Source organism: Cibotium barometz, chromosome 25 (assembly GCF_041138505.1).
Source record: "Cibotium barometz isolate CiBa-2024 chromosome 25, ASM4113850v1, whole genome shotgun sequence".
Lineage (NCBI taxonomy): Eukaryota > Viridiplantae > Streptophyta > Polypodiopsida > Cyatheales > Cibotiaceae > Cibotium > Cibotium barometz.
In genome coordinates, this window is record NC_141070.1 from 31,636,152 (window position 1) to 31,655,475 (window position 19,324).

The following is a 19,324-nucleotide window of genomic DNA, read 5'->3' on the forward strand; positions in this document are numbered from 1 at the left end:
TATGTAGGTACAAGCGTGCTACATTAATGTGAAGATTGGTTTTTTATTCTCACAAGATCTTTGGACATGAAGATAGAATCTAGTCTGACATTTTCTCTGACAAGGGCCTTCCCGCTTCCACCTTCCTTTGAACTTTGAAATGTTGTGCTGCCTTTCCTTGGAAAGGTCTACCATTCTACACCACTGCCTCATTATGCAGCAACCTCTTCTTTTTCAAAACTGCTCCCTTGATCCTGTTTGGCTTAGAGTAAGATGTTTCTAGTCAACTGTCTGTCTGCCCACTTTCTCTTTCTTGAAACTTCACTTAGTTATCTTGTTTACATTACTTTACTGTTGTTACAGATTCACAAGGTCTCCATGGTGAATAAAAACTATGGTCGTTCTTGTGGAAGACGCTCTGTGGATGATAATGCTATGAAGGCAGAATTATACCACACATCATTACCCCGTCGACTTGCTTCTTCTATTTCTTCGGTAGAGAATTCAAGTACAGTCAAAACAGAAGGAACTTGGGAAAGGTTTAGTGTTTCGAAAGGAGCATGGGTGCTCATGCAACCTAGCAAAAGAAAGAGACCCCAGACAAAAAACATTTTCTTGGCGTCATGGAAGGGAAGAGTACGAGATTTTAAAATCACTAGAGGGAAGATATCGGTGAAAGAAGTTTTGATTAAGCATGTGTACATGCATAAAGAACTTGTCTTGCGAGACTATCCAAATGATCTTCCGCAACACAGGCCTAATTGTATATTTTTCTATTATGGTTTTGTTCTTTATGAGGTGTATGGATTTTTAAGATGAAGATTTCTTTCTTTGCTTATTGACATTCTTGTGTTATTTTATTTCAGATTTATACCCTTCATCGTATGAGACATGGCAAAACATCGATTGTATTCTGGGATTTATAGATGTTTTGCATGGATCGATAGGAGAACAACAATACCAAGGTCGATGTGCAACAGAGCTAGCTCAATCGGGTATATTTTTTACTGATCATTTTTATCAGTTGGCTGGACAATGCTAACACACATGGTGTTTTAAGAAAACAAGATCATCTGACTTATCCTAGTCTCATTAAGCACTGCTATTAGTTTACTTTACCCTATTAATTCATATTGCTTTTTTGCAGGTGCTCAAAAGAAGAGAGAGTTTAATAAAATGCAAAGACATTGAAAATTTGAAAATTGAGATAACACAGACTCCATAAACAAAGGTATTATATTCAATAAAGTAAAATTTTGTACAGAAGTGTTTAATTGTATATGTAGAACATATTCTTGACAACCATTTTCTATTTATCTACAGCCTGATCCAGAGGTTGCTCTACATGGTCCAAGCTCTCCGTATCATCTTTTTTTGGAGAATCTGTTTTCTGCTACTCCATCCTGTCCTGTACAATCTCTTGGTGCTGCTCCATTGTCTTCTCTACTACCCCTGGAGAATCTGTTTGCTGTGCTGCTCCATCTTCTCCTCAATAACATCAGCAGCAGGTCCTTGTTCCTGTGGCTTCTCCTCATCATCACTAGGTCCTTGTTCCTGTGGCACCACATCAGCATCATCTGTGTCATCAAGGTGTATGACACCTTCTCGGACTTCAGAGCTCTCACCCAACTCGACAGTACCTGGTACAATAGGTTTGGGAGAGGCATACTTCAAAAACTTCCAAATTGTATCAGCTCTGAAAGTATATATATAGTTCGAGCTGAAGCTATCTTCTCTCATCTGCAATGGCATATGATGATTTAGAACACTTTGTACCAATATCAATTATTTTGAAGCTAAATGGAAATTATTTTTTCTTACAAGGTCTGGCTGTCCTATCTCAAAATAGCTTGAAAGTATATATTTGGCACTGATCAGCACTCTCCAGCAGCCCCGCAGCTACTTGAATCATCTTGTTGTGGTGTCTGTACAGTTGGAAAGATATGTTAGAAACTGTTAACATCTGAACAAAACAAAATTATTCAATAGGTTCAAAGGCATAGCATGAAATAGACATCAGTAGGGGAAACGACTTTCTACCTCTAAATTTATTGACTCTATTGAATCCAAAAGATTGACAGTAGGAGGACAGTGATCCAATGCATCGAGAAACCTTCTAATATAACTGCAATACATATAATTCAGTTAGTGTGCATTAAAACAAAATAATAAAGTTTAAAGTTAAAAATAGCACACACACTACTTACAATTTCAGCTCTCTGTGTGTGTTTTTAAGAGAGTTGAATATAAAGCATTGCTTCTGCTGGATATCAATAGAAGCAAAGCTCCAGTGGTCACTGTGTAAGAAAAAAAGCATTAAGAAATCAAAGGCTACAAGAGTTCTCAATCTTAAAGAAGAATCCCAAAAGAAGCAGTCACCCACATACCTGTTATGGTATGGAAGTAGCAAAACATCGATAACATCAAAATTGCAGTGTCTGAACCAATTGAAAATATCCATGGGAGTTTCCTTTGCATCTCTTAACCTGGAGGAAATGGCAGGATTAATAATATGAACTGTATGTTGTACAGCGTGGTTAAGCCAGCTTCTCATCATGCTGCATTGGACCAAACAATAATTAGGGTAGGGTGTGAAGGAGGTACAAGAAGGATTGTTTTGCAAACAAATGTAAAATAAAAGACACTTACTAGAGCATTGCAAGAATGATAGTATCTGAGCAATACTCATTCTTATGAGCCAATGCTGCCAAGCATGGTTTTGTCAAGTTAAAATTATTCACTGAAGTTTCATCCTCAATATGGACAACTATGTTAGGGCCCCAGCTCCTGCAACCTTCTCTGTATCTGCAGCTCCCTCTGTACAGTCTCCACATCTATAACAGATTTGGATTCTTTTATTTGCTGCTTCAGTGACTCCTCATAAGTAGCTTTCCCTCTGGTGTTCTTTGAGTGGGTTACTTCAACAACCTTAACCTCATCTACCTTCAACTTTCTTGTAGGTGGAATTAATAATATGTCTCTCATCTTGATGTCCTGCCATACATTGCATCTTCAAAATATTTCTCCAAGTAATCCTCTGCCATTTCCTGTAAGGAAAGAATGGCAGTCCTGTTCCACCTGAAACCAAGGTGCCAACTATCACATATGTCTTTCACTAGTCTCTAAAAAGGTACCTTGGGGATTGCAAAGCCTATAGCTTTCTATTGCTTCCTGATCTCCTTTAGCACACCTGCACCATGTTTCAATCTCTTGGCCTTTTGCTGGAGCAGGCTCATTGGCTTCCCCTTCCTGCCATGTGCAACTCTTCCCTTTGGAGGCACACTAAATTCCTTGATACCTGCCCCAGCTGCTGCTACTGCAAGCCCTGGCCCCTTGCCAGCACTCCTTGTAGTTGACTTGGTTCTAGCCATCACTCTGACAAGCTGCACACAAAGCAATGGAAAGAGATTACAGCCATGGAGAACATGGAATGATACAAAAAGGCAATGACAGGGGTGGATGAAGCAACATTTATAAATTTGCAACAAAACGCGATTTCAACAGTTTGAAATTTCTAATAGCTCACTCTCGTGTTTTCCTGCAAATACTTGAAGTAACATGTTGGTACATTCCTATAGTGATTTCTCTGTCTTTACAACTAAATACAATACATTAGGAAAAAAGGAAGCTCATTTTGGGACATTTTAGAAGAGAGAGAAAATAGGCTCTCAACCAATCAGGAGTGGGCCAACGTTACGTTAAAAATTCAACAAAAGAAGATGAAAATAAGAAAAATAAATAGTACTGTATGCTCATAGAAGCGTGTCACATTAATAAGGTGATCCAATTTGAATCTTTAAAAATTTTATTTTTTGTGCAGAATTTGGTGATTCTGACACTGCAAACGCATCCGGAACGGCCCAAAACCCCAAAAACGGCACTTGAAACGCTGGAATCGGACATCCGGAGGCCCGAAAACGGCCAAAAAAGGCCCCAAAAGTGAATTTACAACAAAACGCGATTTCAGCTGTTTGAAATTTCTAAACCCTTCTCCTCGCGTTTTCCTGCAAATTTATGAGACAACCTGCTGGAACATGCCTTCAGTCATTTCAACCATCCCAATTCAAAAGTCTTTCTGCTTGTGGTATTTATTCTAATATCTAAGCTACATCACATCCCAAAAGTATGTGTTATACTATTAAACAAGAAGATAGGGATATAGAGAGTCTTACTGACCTGGAAGCTATCTGTGGGTGTGCTGTGCTGTTGATGAGTACCCTGCGCTGGGGATGAACCTGTGCTGCTGGTCAGGATGCTGATGGTGCAGAGTAGGGAGGTAGGGAGGCAAGAGAGCTGAGAGGGGAGGGCCAAGACAGGAGAGATTAAACAAGAGAGAAAAGATTAGTGCAAAATACAAAAAAGGCAGCTACTAAATGATGGAGCCGTTTTTTCACACGTGTGGATGGGACCCAGATCTCTTGGAGTTTGAAACTTGGCACTGTGAATGGGACACTTTTTGCCTTGGAACTTGTGCCAATCATGATTTCATAATCAGTTCCATAACCACTCTTCCCTCCTCGTCTTTCATCCTTGCCAGCACCCTCCCATCATCCTTTTCCTTCCCTCTCTGATCCCTTCCTACCCAACACACTCCATCCCCAGACTGCAACCTGCCTGAAGACTACTACCACTGCCAGATCTCCAGGTTACCTAGGCTGTAGCTCAAGTTTGGGAGAGAGTAGAAGATTCACCAGTGCAACTCCAACAGCATGGAAAAGGAAAAGACAGGTCAGAGTTCTATATCATTTTCAATGTTTTTTTATATATATTTCTTCCATCCATAGAATTCTTGATGTCCAGATATTTGGGCAATTCCCATCCACCACATCCCATATCCCAAATTTCCACATCCTAGTTTTATATTTGCAACAAAATGCGATTTCAGCTGTTTGAAATTCCTAAAGCTTTCTCCTCGCGTTTTCCTGCAAATTCATGAGGCAGCCTGCTGGAACATGCCTTCAGTCATTTCAACCAGTCCAATACAAAAGTCTTCCTGCTTGTGGTATTTATCCTAATATCTAAGCTACATCACATCCCAAAAGTATGTGTGTTCTACTATTAAACAAGAAGATAAGGATATAGAGAGTCTTACTGACCTGGAAGCTATCTATTTGATTGGAGATGGATATCAATAGAACCTAGAAGTTTGCAACAAAATGCGAGGAGAGTGCTTAAAATTTTCCAAATAGCCCTATATCGCGTTTTCCTGCAAATTCCTATATTTCTTTTGGTTTTCATTTCTTCCTCATTGTTTTGCTTTCTTTGGCCCTGGGGAATTCTTCCTAGTATCATCTACTGTCCAGGAATCTTTGAGGTGATCCTAGCATTTGATTGGAGATGGATAGCAATAGAAATGGAAAATTTGCACAACAAAATGCGAGGAGAGTACTTCACATTTTCCAAATGGCCCTACATCGCGTTTTCTTGCAAATTCCTGTGTCCCTTTTGGTTTTCACTTCTTCCTCATTGTTTTGCTTTCTTTGGCCCTGGGGATTTCTTCCTTGATGATGAGAAAAGTTTTTGCTTTGGAACAGTTGATTCTCAGGCCCCTCCTTTCAAGAGAAAGTTGGACTTTTCTGCTGCTATACTTAGACCACAGCAATCACCAGGTGAGTCATGTGTGCTCATGAAGGGAGTTGTTTGGTGATATCCTATACATTCCCTGATTACATATGTCAGCATATAGAATTCATGATATATAAATTTTGGTTCAGGCAAAAGGAAGAGATTGGAGCAGAAAGCTGAGTCTTCCCTCTCAAAACAAAAGGAATCAGAAGAGCACAAATCTCCAGATTTGCTCCTATTTGACTTTCTTCACAAATGCAAGGCTCAGAGGAACTTCCACATATACCATAGTATTTTCAAACAGGGAGTTCACTATGAGCTCTGTATTGGAGCATCACAGAGATTTTCTTTCAGATCATTGGGATACCTTCAAACAACTGCCAGAGGCAGGAAGAATTGTGGAAGGTGAAAAGGTTTTTGTGCATATAAATCATATTGTCTCCATTGACAGGCTGAGGTACCATGTGAATAGAAGATTTGATAGCCTGCCTGAGAAATATAAATTCAACTGTAGCTTGCACACCAGAAAGTGTAGAGTGCTTGAGGAAACCATGGCATTCCTTATGTACATTATCTTTAGTCAGTACTCTCTAGAAGAGCAAGGGCAGGAGGCTGAAGAACAAGACACATTTGAAGCAGAGGAAAAAGAGGATGTTCCTGTGGCAACAAAAATGGCAGAGCAAGAATTAGATATCACTCTCCAGGAAAAAGAGTCCAATCAAGATCAAAAAGAGAGTTCCGATTGGTAGGCCCTGGGAGTAAAAGGATTTAGTCATCAAATATAGCACAAACATTATGTTGAAGTTGAACTGATTTGTACAAAGTCTTTGATCCTCTACCTTTCCCTTTTGCATTTGTCCCATCACCGTACAACACTTCAATACTCTTCCCACACTCAGTAGCTTCTAAAAGCGTTTGACACTCAGTACACACTCAGTATCTTATTGGTAAGGATCAATAGTGTGTCTAGCATAATTAAGTAGTATTGATTGAATTTTTTGTGTGTAGCTCATGGATGTATTGATGCTTGTTTAATATAGATCACATGTTTCACAAAAGAAATACTTTTGGTGGAGTCTCAAAACATATAGGCATAACACCAAGAGTCACTTGTTCCACAAAATAAAAATCTATTGATTGAATTTGAAAACATGTGGACATAACACCAATAAGTTACAAACTGCTATTCATGTTTACTTGTCCATTTATGGTTTCTAAATATCTTCGAATCCCTCCATTGTCTATGTCTCTCTGCTGCCTTTGAATTGTCCAAAGTTTGTCTTCGTCTTTGCTTTTGGGCTAGAATAAAAGCAAGCTTGACTTTGGAGCTAGCAACTTTTCTTTTAGCATGCAGCCTCTGTAGTATGCCTCGGTAAAACCATTGGAAGACTTCCTTCAGACTATTTGCCTTTTGACTCCCTCCGTAGTGTTGTGTGTGTCTGAAAAATGCATTACGTGCCATGTAGTGAGACTTCTCCATGCCTTGGGTAGACCAAATTGCTGGGCATCCATACTTTTTGACAAAATAGGGAAGGTGGTTGTAGATGATATGCTGTTTTCACAGAGACATAAGAATGCATAGTAAGTTATAAAAAAAAAAGAGGATCACACTTAAGTAAAAGAAGAAGACAGAACTTTACCATGTAGTGAGTTATATTGCAGGCTGTCCATGCGTCTTTCATTGACTTCCCAAAATGTTTAATTGCCTCTTCAAAGTTCTTGTAATCACTTTTTTTCCATGTTACATTGTCACAGAACATGAAGAGTTGATCAAGAGACCTCCACACCTCTGCCTTCACATTTCGTGCTTCTCCATCTGCCTCATGATCTTTCACGGCATTATGGACTTGCTTCCACAATCCATAATTAATCCTTGAAACTGTTCTACCTTGCCTTACTTGCTTACTACTGTGTTTGGGTCGAGACAAGAATCTTCTTGCCTTAACACCACCAATAGAGGGCTTGATTGGTACCTCCTTGCCATTGGTAGACTTTTCAAAATCCTTTGTGATATGAACATCACCTCCATGCAGACCTATATCAGATAACACTTTTTCCAATGCTTGAAGAGCATCCTTTCTATTTTTTTTGGGACGAAGTTTCCAAGCAAATCCAATATACAAAAATACCAATTTCTCAATAATTCGACATAGACCATGCAATGAGCATATGTGAACATTACATAGTGGAATGTCAAGAATGGCCTTGAAGTCAGGGTCAACTTTATCTCTATTAGGTGCTCTCTTCCACCATTTGGAATCCATTACTTGAGCTGATTCTTTGCAGTAAAGACAAGGAGACTTTGAGTTGCCTCCTTTACTAACGTTATACATGCACTTAAGTGTTTTAAGATCCCCCGCCATGTGCCACTCTACTTGAAAATCACCTTTTCCTGCAACATGGAGATTCTCTCCTCGCACTTGTCTTTTATTTATTCTTGATATTTCCGTGTGGTGAAACACCCAATCTAGTGTTTCATGGTCTTCTATCTTTACCTGTGATTATAGAAAACAAAAGTCTTACTATAAAAGATTTGAAAACAATGACTAAAATCAAGTATGAAACAAAAAAATGATCATACCTGGAACGAGCCTAACCACCATATGTGTTTCTCTGACTGCACACTAAAATACTTCGAACTCGCTTCAGTCAATGATATATCAAGTGCTCCATTCATCAATGTAATAGTAATCCTTTCCATTTTCTTTTCCTTTACAACCTCACACTCATCCAGTTTGATAACAAATTTCAAAATGCCTTTGCACTCCTCAAATGTTATTCCATAAAACTCGACCATTCTTCTTTGAAGTTGTTGTAGATCTATAAATATATTGTTCCAAGGGTCATACACAGTGGTTCCTTTACAACCATGAAATATTTCTTCAATATGCTTGTCAATCTCATAGTCTTTTTGTAACATGAATCGTGGAAGTGTGGCAGTATCCATGTAAATATTTTGAAAAAGTGCAATCATCAAGTTCAGTGATGGATTCTTTATGAGAGGCCTGCACACGTCGTCAAAAGAGATGCGGAATCTTCGGGAAACAAAAAAAAACTAAGGAGATATTTAATGCAAAATCGTGTTAGTTAGACAAAAGATTATCTTATTCCTTTCTGAAGTGACAGTTCTGTAGTCCTTACTGACAGTTCTGAACCACGTTTTCGTATTTTACTATTTTTAAGGTCTTTTAGGAGAGAAATAAATCAAAAAATAGTGAATTTCTTACAGGGCCCCAAAATGAGCTCCCTTTTTCCCTAATGTCTATGTGACGTCTATGAGCCAGCTGTAAAGATTGGATGTACTTGAGTCTTTGCGCATGCCATGCAATAATGAGAGTTTATGGTTTGGCAATTCTTATTATTGAGCCCATTGTCTTTCTCATCTTATAATTAAGTGTTAATATTCATTAATCTTAATCATGATTTACAATACTTGCTATTTGACACCCTAAGTAACTAGGATTTGAAGTAACAAGAGGAGAGGTGGGGAGTGGTGAGGTAAAGAAGAGAAGTGACAAAAAGTCAAAGAGAGATAAAGCAATGGAGAGAGGATATCCACAATTGTAATCATAAAAAGAGAGTACATCAAGTAACATAAGAAATTCTTTAGGTACAAGTATTGAAGCATTTGAAATAGCAACAAATGTGACATGTGCAACTTAAACAACTTTGTGTTAGTATGCGTCTGTAATGACTTTTATAAGTGAAGAAAAGTTTATAAAGGAAATACACATATTTTCTATTACCATGTATCAAGATGGAACCTCGATTGGGAGGGGGTGGGGGCGATAACATCTAGATATAAAGAAGGAGAAAGATGCATAAAATGTTAAAAATACAGTTACTAAGTCAATGGAGACACAACTTAATAGTAAGGTGTTGAAGTCCTATGCATGAGGTGCTAGGTTCAAAACTTGCTAACTATTGACAACGGCATGAAAGCACACACTCACACAAGCACAAAAGATCCCAAAAAAAAACTACAGTTACTAACTCAGGTAAGATATAAGGTCCACTATAAAAAATCATCCAATTGGGTGTCCTTTTTACTTGGATACTTACCCAAAGCGTTGGGTGGAATTATTTTTTCATGGAGATCACTTCAAAAGAAGACAAGAATATGCAATCAAAGTAAATCAAAGCATATTAAAAAGCAAGTTCTAAATTACAAAAACCAAAATTGCAAGGAAAAATATCCACCCTTGGATTCCTTCGATTCTTGACCAAGATCCTTTTGAGTGAGCCTTTTTTCCCTAAGGTTGCCTAAGGTGTGGAGGGTCAGTCAGATGAGAGAAACGTACGAAAAAGGCTTTTTAAATAAATTGCGGATTCGTGAAACGCCTCAAATGCAGCTCAATCATACTTCAACGTCCACCATGACTTGTCAGCGCCCCTTTCAATGCTAGCGCCCAAAAAGCTGCTAGTAGGTCGCCGACCCTCAGCACCCACCTGCCCATGATGTGGCTACCGGCAATCAACTTCCGGCAGTGGCTCCTTCCGTCGTTAGCGCTTGCGCCGCTTCAATGTCGTATGCCGTGACGTCGACGCGCTACTCCGCCTGTCGCCCACCAGAAACCTGGGCAGGTTCAGGAGAGAGTTGACGCGCGCTACGCCCTCCAGCGCCGACCATTCATCGTCGTCGGCCACTGAAAGACACTCCGCCAAGCTCCGACGGGAGGTCGAACGTCCGACATACGCAGCCGCTTTCCCCTCCTCTTCCTCCCCGGCCTCCGAGAGGACGGTTATCTCCGACGGCGCTTCTTCGGCTACGGAGAGAGCTTCAACGGCAGCTGAATCGGAGAGTTGCTCAGTGCTGCTATGGGCTGCGGCCTGGCTGCCGGAATGAAGAGCGTCGGCGCGCTGGGATTCGGCAGTCGAACAAGAGATGTGCTGCGTGCTGTTGTCGGACGCAGTTGCGTTGCCGGAACGAAGAGTGTCGGAACGCTGGAATTCGGCATGCCTGAGGGCCTCTGCTATTTCGGCCTCCTGCTCTACCTCCGCTGCCGTTGCAGTGGAAATTGTCGGAGCTAACCGGCGCTGCTGCTTGTTGAGGTAGAAGCAAACTACGGCACAATCGTCCACCTTTGACGTAGGGTACTTGAGCCTCCAAGCTCGAACTGCCGTCTCCACGAGAGCCCTAGCTGCCGTCGTCCGGGTGGGAGCCTCCCATATTGCCTCCACAACCTCCTTGTTGCTCAGCACATCCCAAACCTGCGAAGGGGATTGGTCAGTCAGTGACAAGCTCAGTTGTAAATGTCCAGCACGGAAATTAGCTTTAGATTGACGGGCTTACTCCGTCGCTGGCGAGCACAATGAATTGATCCCTCTCCGTCAATCTGGTGTAGGTCACCTCTGGCACTGCTATGAGGCCGAAATCTTTGAGGCAGAAATCGCCGAAGGCCCTGGCCATGGCTAGCCCGGGCGAATCGTCGTGCGGCAGCCACACCCTTGCTACCTCGGGCTCGTCTTCCAGCGCAAAAACCCGCCCTTTGCATCTTTTTATCCTCTCTGCTTCCACTGCAGTTCTTCAATATCAGAGAAACCGCCATAGCCGCCAATACAAGCATATGCTCAAGTAGCAGAATGCAAGCAAACACTTACGGGGTAGATTGGGTTTCAGATCAACAGTTAACTGGACGGCTTCCACCTTGGTGTTGTCGTCCGTTAGAGTTCCAAGAACAGCTCGGGAGTCTCCCACGTTTGCAATCACCATATCTTGCCCCTGAGAGAAGCTCCCAGCATCAATGCACTGTGCATCTCTTATCTTTCTCTCTCGCTCTCACATACACACGCACACACGCGCGCAGACAAGCTTAATCAGATTAGGTGATCTTGTGACCCGCACCTGCAACAACATCGTCACCGCCGTTGTCCCGCTGCAAAAACAATCAATGGTCGGATGCATTTTGAGCTCCTTGTCCATCGCATGATAGGCCTTCAGAAAGCATTCTTTCCAAGCCGTGAACAATTTCTGGTGCTGGCCGTCTGTCGATAATTCTGCACCAGCGTCTGCTACCTTCTTCTCTTCTTGACCCGATGCAGAAGGCGGCTTCATCTCCTCGCGTGCTTGCGATTTGCAGAGTGCAGAGAGCTTGGACGGTAAAGAGTCCCTCACCTTCCTCGCAACAAGATGACCGAAAGGACCATGGCCATCGAACACACCACAGAAAGTTGTGTCCGCCCGAGATGCAAAGTTCTGCACACCACACAACACATACCATAAAAATGACTACACAGAAACAATCCTTCATCAAACCCTACCTACACAGACCCAATCTCTCATGGAACAAGGAAAAAACCCTCTCCCTTAGCAAACGCAACTCTGTGCGGCGCAGAAGAACAACCAGAATCATTCCGGCACAAGTACATGCACCGGGATCTGTACATCAGGCGAAGAGGACAGCAAACTCACCTCCCAGACGATCATGGCGTCTTGATTTGTTCCCTTTCTCCCCTGCTGCGTGAAAATGCAAGCGTTGCTGCTGGCTCCGTTGCCGCACATCCTGCCCGGTATTCGATAGAGCAGTTCATTGCTCTTGGCCTCAGCGGCCAATACTTCCATGACGTGCTGTTTCCTCTGTTTCCGTTTGACACGAGACGAACGGCCGCAACCGATCTCCTCGTCGGAACTGTCATCGACAGATAGACAAGTGCCCATTTCCGGCTCCGTGAAACGGCCTTGACGGACGTATTGAGAAGGGGCTCTGTTAATTTAATCTCGCGGACGGCTCAGAAGGGTAAGTAACGGTTCATTAGGGGTAATAGATTCTATCGGCCGGACTTGCTTGGTGAATCTGTGAACGACGGCTTGACGAGGGTCCCGGTCAGATAGATGCAAACTGGACGCAAGCAAGTAAAGTCGACCCCTCTAGATGTTGGAGACGGCTCCGTCCATTGTTGTCTTCTTTGCCAGCTTTCGGGACTGTGAAGTGACAGCAAGCTCCGTCCATTGTTGTCTTCTTTACTCTCGGAAATTGTCTGCTTGGGGGACTGTGAACTGACAGCAGTAGTAACGTAAGAGCGCGAGTCCTTCAACGGTGCTGGAATTTGCAAGGAGTCCCGAGTGTTGGGTGTTGAACTAAAATGAGGGCGACGATCTCCTGGTCTGTTGGGTCTCTTCTCATTTCACCTGTGGACTGCATGTTCGGGCACAACAGCAGCGTGAGGGGCCTGTGCGATCCAGAGAAAGAGGAGGAAGAGGAGGAGGAGGAGGAGGAGGAGGGGAAGGAACACGAATAGGACTCAAAGTCTCTGTGCGCGAGAGAGAGGAATTGAGAAGAGGGATTGGACTAAGGAGGAAGAGGAGGAGGAGGAGGACTGAGGAGGGTGGTCTCGAGGCTCGACGCACGAGCATAAAGGAAATCTTCTAGGTAATAGCCTGCCATGACCCAACGTGACCTGTGCTTTTTGTCCTTTCAAGGGCCTTTCTAGAGAGACGGAGAAGATAGGTCCCTTCCCTATATCATCAAATCATCTCCTCTACATGGTGGGCTAAAGATGCAGACGGTAAACATCTTCCCCATTGTCAACTTTGTTTGTTTGAGACAAAATTTTCAAGTTTTTAGTCATAATTATTGGTCACAAACAACAAAATTTCCAAATTTTAGTTACAACAGATGGAAGGAAGGGAAATGTTAATTTTCAAATTTTAGTCATAATAGATGGAAGGGAAATGTTAATTGAACATTACCGTTTCCACTTGAACTTGTGGTGTGAGGAAAAATATGTTTGCAAATAGTGTCATGCCCTTATGGCATACATGCATGTTGTGTCAAATGACAAACATTTTGTGTCATATGGCAAACATTGAGTCTATATTGGAGTGCATTGAGAGGAAGCTTCCATGCACACCAATGCCATTTTTGAGACCAAATGACTTTAAACTTCTCTTACCCTCTCGCAAATTAAGCATTTTACTTTAGCATATTAATTTACTTGAAAAAATACCATAAAATTGTCACAAAACAACCAAGGTAACATCATCATCACAAGTGCATTGCAGATCATCCATGTGCACCCATTAAATCTAAAGGGGTTTGGTAGCATAGCAAAGCCCCACATTCGGCTTCTTCTCTGAGCATGAATGAGCCCAATGAGCCCATTCTCTCTTTGAAGTTGTAAGTCACATCACCCCCCGCCTTTGTGCTTCTATAGAAAAAGCACCACTTATTCACAAATTATACTACCTTATTGTTGACAATGTCACTACATGCACTCTTTACCCCTTGCTGCTTACATTTTGACTAACATGATCGTGATGTAGTACTTGTCATTCACAGACTACACATGTATGTTTATTGTGGATGCCTTGGCATCAAATTTCTTTGCCAATCGATTCTCTTCCCGAATACAGCCACCTTGGGTGTTTTCAATTCTAATGAACCAATGCCTCTTTAGTAGACTTCATCCTACTTATTGTATATTTGCCTAGAAGTTACCCCAAGGAGACTGATAGCTAAGATTGATCCCAGTATACTAGGAGGCCAATCTCTCACTTTTTTTAAGAGGACTTGCTAGTAGCCATTACAATACATTCAAGCTACATAGAGATTTTATTGGCTTTGAGGAGCCTACCGAGATCGAGTTGAGTGGATGCCTAGTGAGTCTCGAATTGACTAGTGAGTTTGGGACAAAGGTGATGGATCATGTACTAGAGGAGAGTAGTCGCATGACTCTTGAACATGTAGGGGGTACTGGTCCTAGTGGTACGTAAGGATTGATAGAGGCATGTGCATCTTGATTGTAAAGGAGCCAACATGAGTAGGCATGAGTTTGTATGGATTTCACATTTTGGACACATAGACATTATACATTTACAGTGAGCATGACAGTGAACACCGACAGACAAAGGTATATATGGCACTTGAGGTACTGGTAGCGATAAAAGAGTTACCCAAAACTCCCCAATTCTCATTGGAGCCAACACCAGAGGATGATACTATTGTGAGGTGAGTCATAGGTTCTCCTTGATAGCGATATCATATTAGAGATGATACTATTGTGAGGTGAGTCATAGGTTCTTCTTGATAGCGGCTCCTCAATAGCAACAACATATTAGAGATGAGGATAAAGGCTAGCAGGATATTGACTAAACCTAGAGTAGCTAAGTTAAAACTTATACATTCTTCTATTATTATGTTTATACTTTTATCTAGTGACTAAATCGAGAGTAGCTGGGTTAACACTCTTTTATTATAGTCTCTTCCTTTAGATCGACATTAATAGATGTATCTTTATACTACCATGCCATTTGTGATCTATTCAATCTGAGCATCACTCAACTTTATTCTATTCATCTATGTCATTAGTGTATATTTAGTGTGTTGATCAAGTCTTGTAATTATGTTGTCTACCACTTTTGTCCCAATGTCATTGTGTTTCTGAGACGACTTGAATGAGTCCCAATAGCGACCAAACTTTGCATGCATGCGTCAAGACTTTTGCAAAATTTGGTCACACCATCAAGCCTCATTGGGGAGGAGAAAGGGCTACATGCATACTTTTTTTTCCACGTCATTTGTTCAAGTCATCAAGCAATACCCAAAGCCTAATTTGGAGAGGGCTTTCCTAACCTCACTACCCTAAGGAGGCTCAATGGTGAGACCAAACTTTACATGAGTGTGGGAGGTATGTATTCCAACAGTCTTGCAAAGTTTGGTCATTGGGCCTTGTTCAGGTCGTCAAGAAATACCTAAGACCTAATTTGGAGGTGGCCCCAACCACCTAACTCCAACGTGGTTAAAATGTAGGCATGTAGTTCCCGTTGGCCCGATGGCAACCAAAAACTTGCATGTGTGTGGGAGGTATGTGTCCCAACACTCTTGTAAAGTTTGGTTGCCATCAGAACTCAATTTGGTCACATCAAGAAATATGTCTAATTTTGAGCAAGCTTGTCTGGCCATAACTTGGTTAGAAAGTAGGCATCATTAGTCTCCCTGCTCACTTATTGAATGAGACTCGATGGTGATTAAACTTTGCATGGGTGTGGGAGGTATATGTCCCAACACTCTTGCAAAGTTTAGTTGCCATCGACTTGTTCAATAATTTGGTGGAAGCTCGCTTAGCCCCAACGTGGTTGAAATATAGGCATGCAAACTCATTGCATGGGTTGGGAGGTATATTCCCAACATAGTTACAAAGTTTAATCAAGATCAGGACTCATTTTGATTGTTAAGAAATACTTAAGGCCTAATTTGGAGGGGGCTTATCTGGCCCCAACGTGATTAAAACATAGGCATGTAGCCGAATGAAGCTCAATGGGGTGACCAAACTTTGCATGGGTGTGAGAGGTATGTGTCCCAACACTCTTACAAAGTATGGTTATCATCATATTCATGCCTCATTTGGGTCATTAAGCTACACCCACCAAGACCTAATTTAGAGGGGGTTCATCTACTAGTCCCAATGTGGTTAAAAAGTAGGCATATAGCTCTTTCTCAATGTTGAAATGATGCTTGATGGTGATGTGGTGTAGCCCCCTCTAAAATAGGCCTTTTTCTATATATAATGATACAGAACTAAATTTCCTTAATTCAAGCTTCATTTTTCTTGCATTTGAATTTTTTAGTTTTTGTTCATTTTAGACATTACTGTCACCATTAATCCTTCTAAAGACACCATTAGGTTACATTGACAATATCATTAGATAGATAAGGAAAAGTTAAAGCATTCTATCAAATCAAAAACGTAAAAACGTTCACCAAAGCAAGAATTAGAGGGAAAAACCTGGATATTTTAGCTAAAACTATAAAAACTGCTCTTTGGTTTACGTGTATATGTGCTCGACAGAACCTATGAAGGTACGTTCGTAAATAGGAACGTAAATTCCTACATCTGACAAGAAAAAAATATAAATTATTCTCATTAAGGAAAGGCCAAAAAATATTCCCTCTATAAATGACCACAATGTGATAAAAATGACTAAAATCTGAACCACCATGTGGCCTAAACTTCCACCACTATAGTTGGCAAACCTATCACACACATGTGGCAAAGTGAGAACGTACGTTCTCAGCTCGTGAATGCAAGTCACTCGGTCATGCACGTTTCCATCTACTCTAGATATGAAAGTTCACACATTTTCATGCATGTTCCCAGGCTTGTGAATGCACGTTCTCAAGTCTAACAGGGATCTAGCCACGCACGTTCTCAGCTTGTGAATGCAAGTCACCTAGCCACACACATTCCCATCTCCTTTAGACACACACAAATAGGGAGGAGGGTAGCAAAAATGGGACACAACAACTCCACCACTAGTGGTGGTGCCAATCCTTGGATAGCAAAACATGATTAAACCAATGCAAATTACAAAGCTAATGTCAAAGTTCAATATGGGACTGGAGATCCCATTGCACACTTGGAAGTTACTGATAAAATGTACGACACATGTGGTTGACCTAATGACCTACTAAGGGTGTGTGCCTTTGGTCTCACTATGGAAGGGAAGGCAAGACAGTGGTTCCGATCACTGAAAGATAAGGCTGATTTTGACACCCTGAAGACTGCATTCACAATGGGATATTCCCATTAGGGAACTTGATAGAACCCTATCAACCAACTTACCACATTAAGTAGCAAGAGAAAGAATCAATTTAGAGACTACATCAACAGTGTGAGATACCTCCACTTTAGATGTGCTAACATTGACTGATCTTGGGAGATTCCTAGAAGGAATCCTTGACTCAACCTTGCTCTTGCACTCCAAAAAACATAAAAACTTTGAGCTATATTGTAGGAGTGCCATAAACTTTGGTGACAATAACATTATGGGAACTTCTTCACAGAATCTCCCTATTGAAGGGACCCCATGTGGCACAATGCCTTCAAAGGTTAGCAACAAAGGAAAGAGCCACAAGCCACACTGGTAGTAGAAGACCTAGCAGCTAGTTGCACTCATGTTGCAATGGAAAGTTGGGGTAAGAAAAGACAACCTAGGACAACCACATTATACCCTAGATGCGAGTTGGTCTAGTGTTCAATATGCCATGCTAATCACACAATCATGGAATTCCCCCACCTAAGACCCAAACAAGGAGGAATATGCTGCATGTAGTACTAAATGAGGGCAAGATACCATGATACTACCCATTGCTACAAGAATCAACCTTAGAGACAGCCTGCTAGTCACACCAGCTCTATCTGTTCATCACCTAGATTTGCATACTCACCGAACCATGCTTGCTAACACCTCCCCCAAGGTAGTACGTGCCTCAAAGAGGAGTACTAAGGGACCTAGAGTTACCTCTACCACCTCTAGTGTTGCCACAACAACCACCCATGCCTCGGGTGACCCCCCATAAACTAATTGATGTTTATTGAAATACGTGAAAAGGGAAAAAAGAGGGAATAAGGAGGGATACTATCTACCTAGAACCCCTAGAGGCTCAAAGTCCCACGAGTCAAATCCTACATCACTATGCTCAAGATGGTGATAGTGTCTACCCTATCTATATAGTCGCAATTTAATCCACCAATAGAGGGAGAGACATCAATGCCTTGGGATCCTACATGCCTCTATGGTGCTATCACTACAAGGGACCTAATCGGGTGGTAAAATTTCCCATTAAGAAGGCTAGGGCAACCGTACTAACAACCCACAGCCACTAGTACCACTTTGCACTGGCTGTGGCATTGACCACATGAACAAGGATTACCCATTAAGAGCATCCACCCTAGGTCTAGCCGAAGAGCATAAGCTGAGTATGAGCATTAACTTGCTAAGCATCAGAGATAAGTTGTTTACGAACAGTTCCTCTCAATGCTATGACTATAATGCAAAATAGGAGGAGAGTTACCGTTCAATAAGCTAGATAAGCTTCAGCTTTTCTTGTGCTCAAGGGCATAGAGACTAGCCCGGGTCCTACCCACAGATGAAGTCTCGGAACAAATGCTAGAGTCGCGTACCTCCACCTTGACCACTCCTCCTTCTCCATGAAGAGATGGAGAAGAACCCAAAGCTGCAATTCAACTTTCTAATGGTACCTCCACCTCGAACACCCATCCTTCTCCATGAAGATTAGATGTTTTGTATAATGCACAAGTTCCGAGATTATGATGAGGTGCCTAACCCTGACATAATCATCACTATTCACTTTTTTTGCCTCATTATCATTTTGTTGGTCAAGTTAATGGCATGATTTTGATGAAAGTCTCCAAGACATGACCTTTGACATTAGCAAATACTCGGCTACTACAAGCAAGTATAGTGGATGTAAGGCCGGAGGATCTTCACATTCAAAGATATGTTCAAAGCTACCTTTTGGAGATCCTACCTACAAGGCATTCCATTGTACCACCCACTATACAAGAAGTCCCATTTTGAGTTCTATTAGAACTTCAATGTCTTCTACCATTTACTCCCTTGAGATTCACTATTGATTTTGAGGATGGAGCCGTGATTAGGGAGGGGGTATGTTAACCACATTGGCTAAGCATGGCATCATGTCCAAGCTATCGTTTTTATATCGCGTAATTCACTTCACGTAAATGATTATGGGAATCTTTGAGCTTACGACCTGTGTAATGCTAGTAATGTATACTTAGACTAGGAAATTAGCCTAGACTAGCTTTTGGGCCCTCAGCCATTACTTAGGTAGTCGGGCATTGTACATATGGGTCTTGTATATAAGATATTTTGCCTAATGAGAAAACACAAAATCCTATTCTCACAATTGAGTTTGAGTCTCTTGCTCTTGTGATTAGAGCTTTTCTTGTATGCTTTTTTGTTACATGCATGCTTGAGGATTGTGTGGGTGAGTGATGGTATGTTGATTCAAGTTCT

The 19,324-nt window shown here is 41.6% G+C and overlaps 1 protein-coding gene and 1 long non-coding RNA gene across 2 annotated transcripts; one reads left to right on the forward strand and one right to left on the reverse strand.

Moving 5' to 3' along the window:
* The first annotated feature begins 498 nt into the window (after positions 1-498).
* Positions 499-1,612, forward strand: LOC147624472 (uncharacterized). The gene is made up of 4 exons (XR_015269153.1): positions 499-742; positions 846-974; positions 1,127-1,210; positions 1,303-1,612. It is a non-coding gene; the product is annotated as an uncharacterized LOC147624472 (long non-coding RNA).
* Positions 1,613-9,665: 8,053 nt separating this feature from the next.
* On the reverse strand, positions 9,666-12,992 carry LOC147624473 (putative protein phosphatase 2C 6). The gene is made up of 5 exons (XM_086819474.1): positions 11,957-12,992; positions 11,390-11,740; positions 11,146-11,266; positions 10,838-11,061; positions 9,666-10,755 (listed from the first exon to the last, which is right to left on the reverse strand). The coding sequence occupies exons 1-5, from the start codon at positions 12,200-12,202 to the stop codon at positions 10,048-10,050; spliced, it is 1,650 nt and encodes a 549-aa protein (XP_086675600.1). The 5' UTR covers positions 12,203-12,992; the 3' UTR covers positions 9,666-10,047.
* Between the last annotated feature and the right edge of the window lie 6,332 nt (positions 12,993-19,324).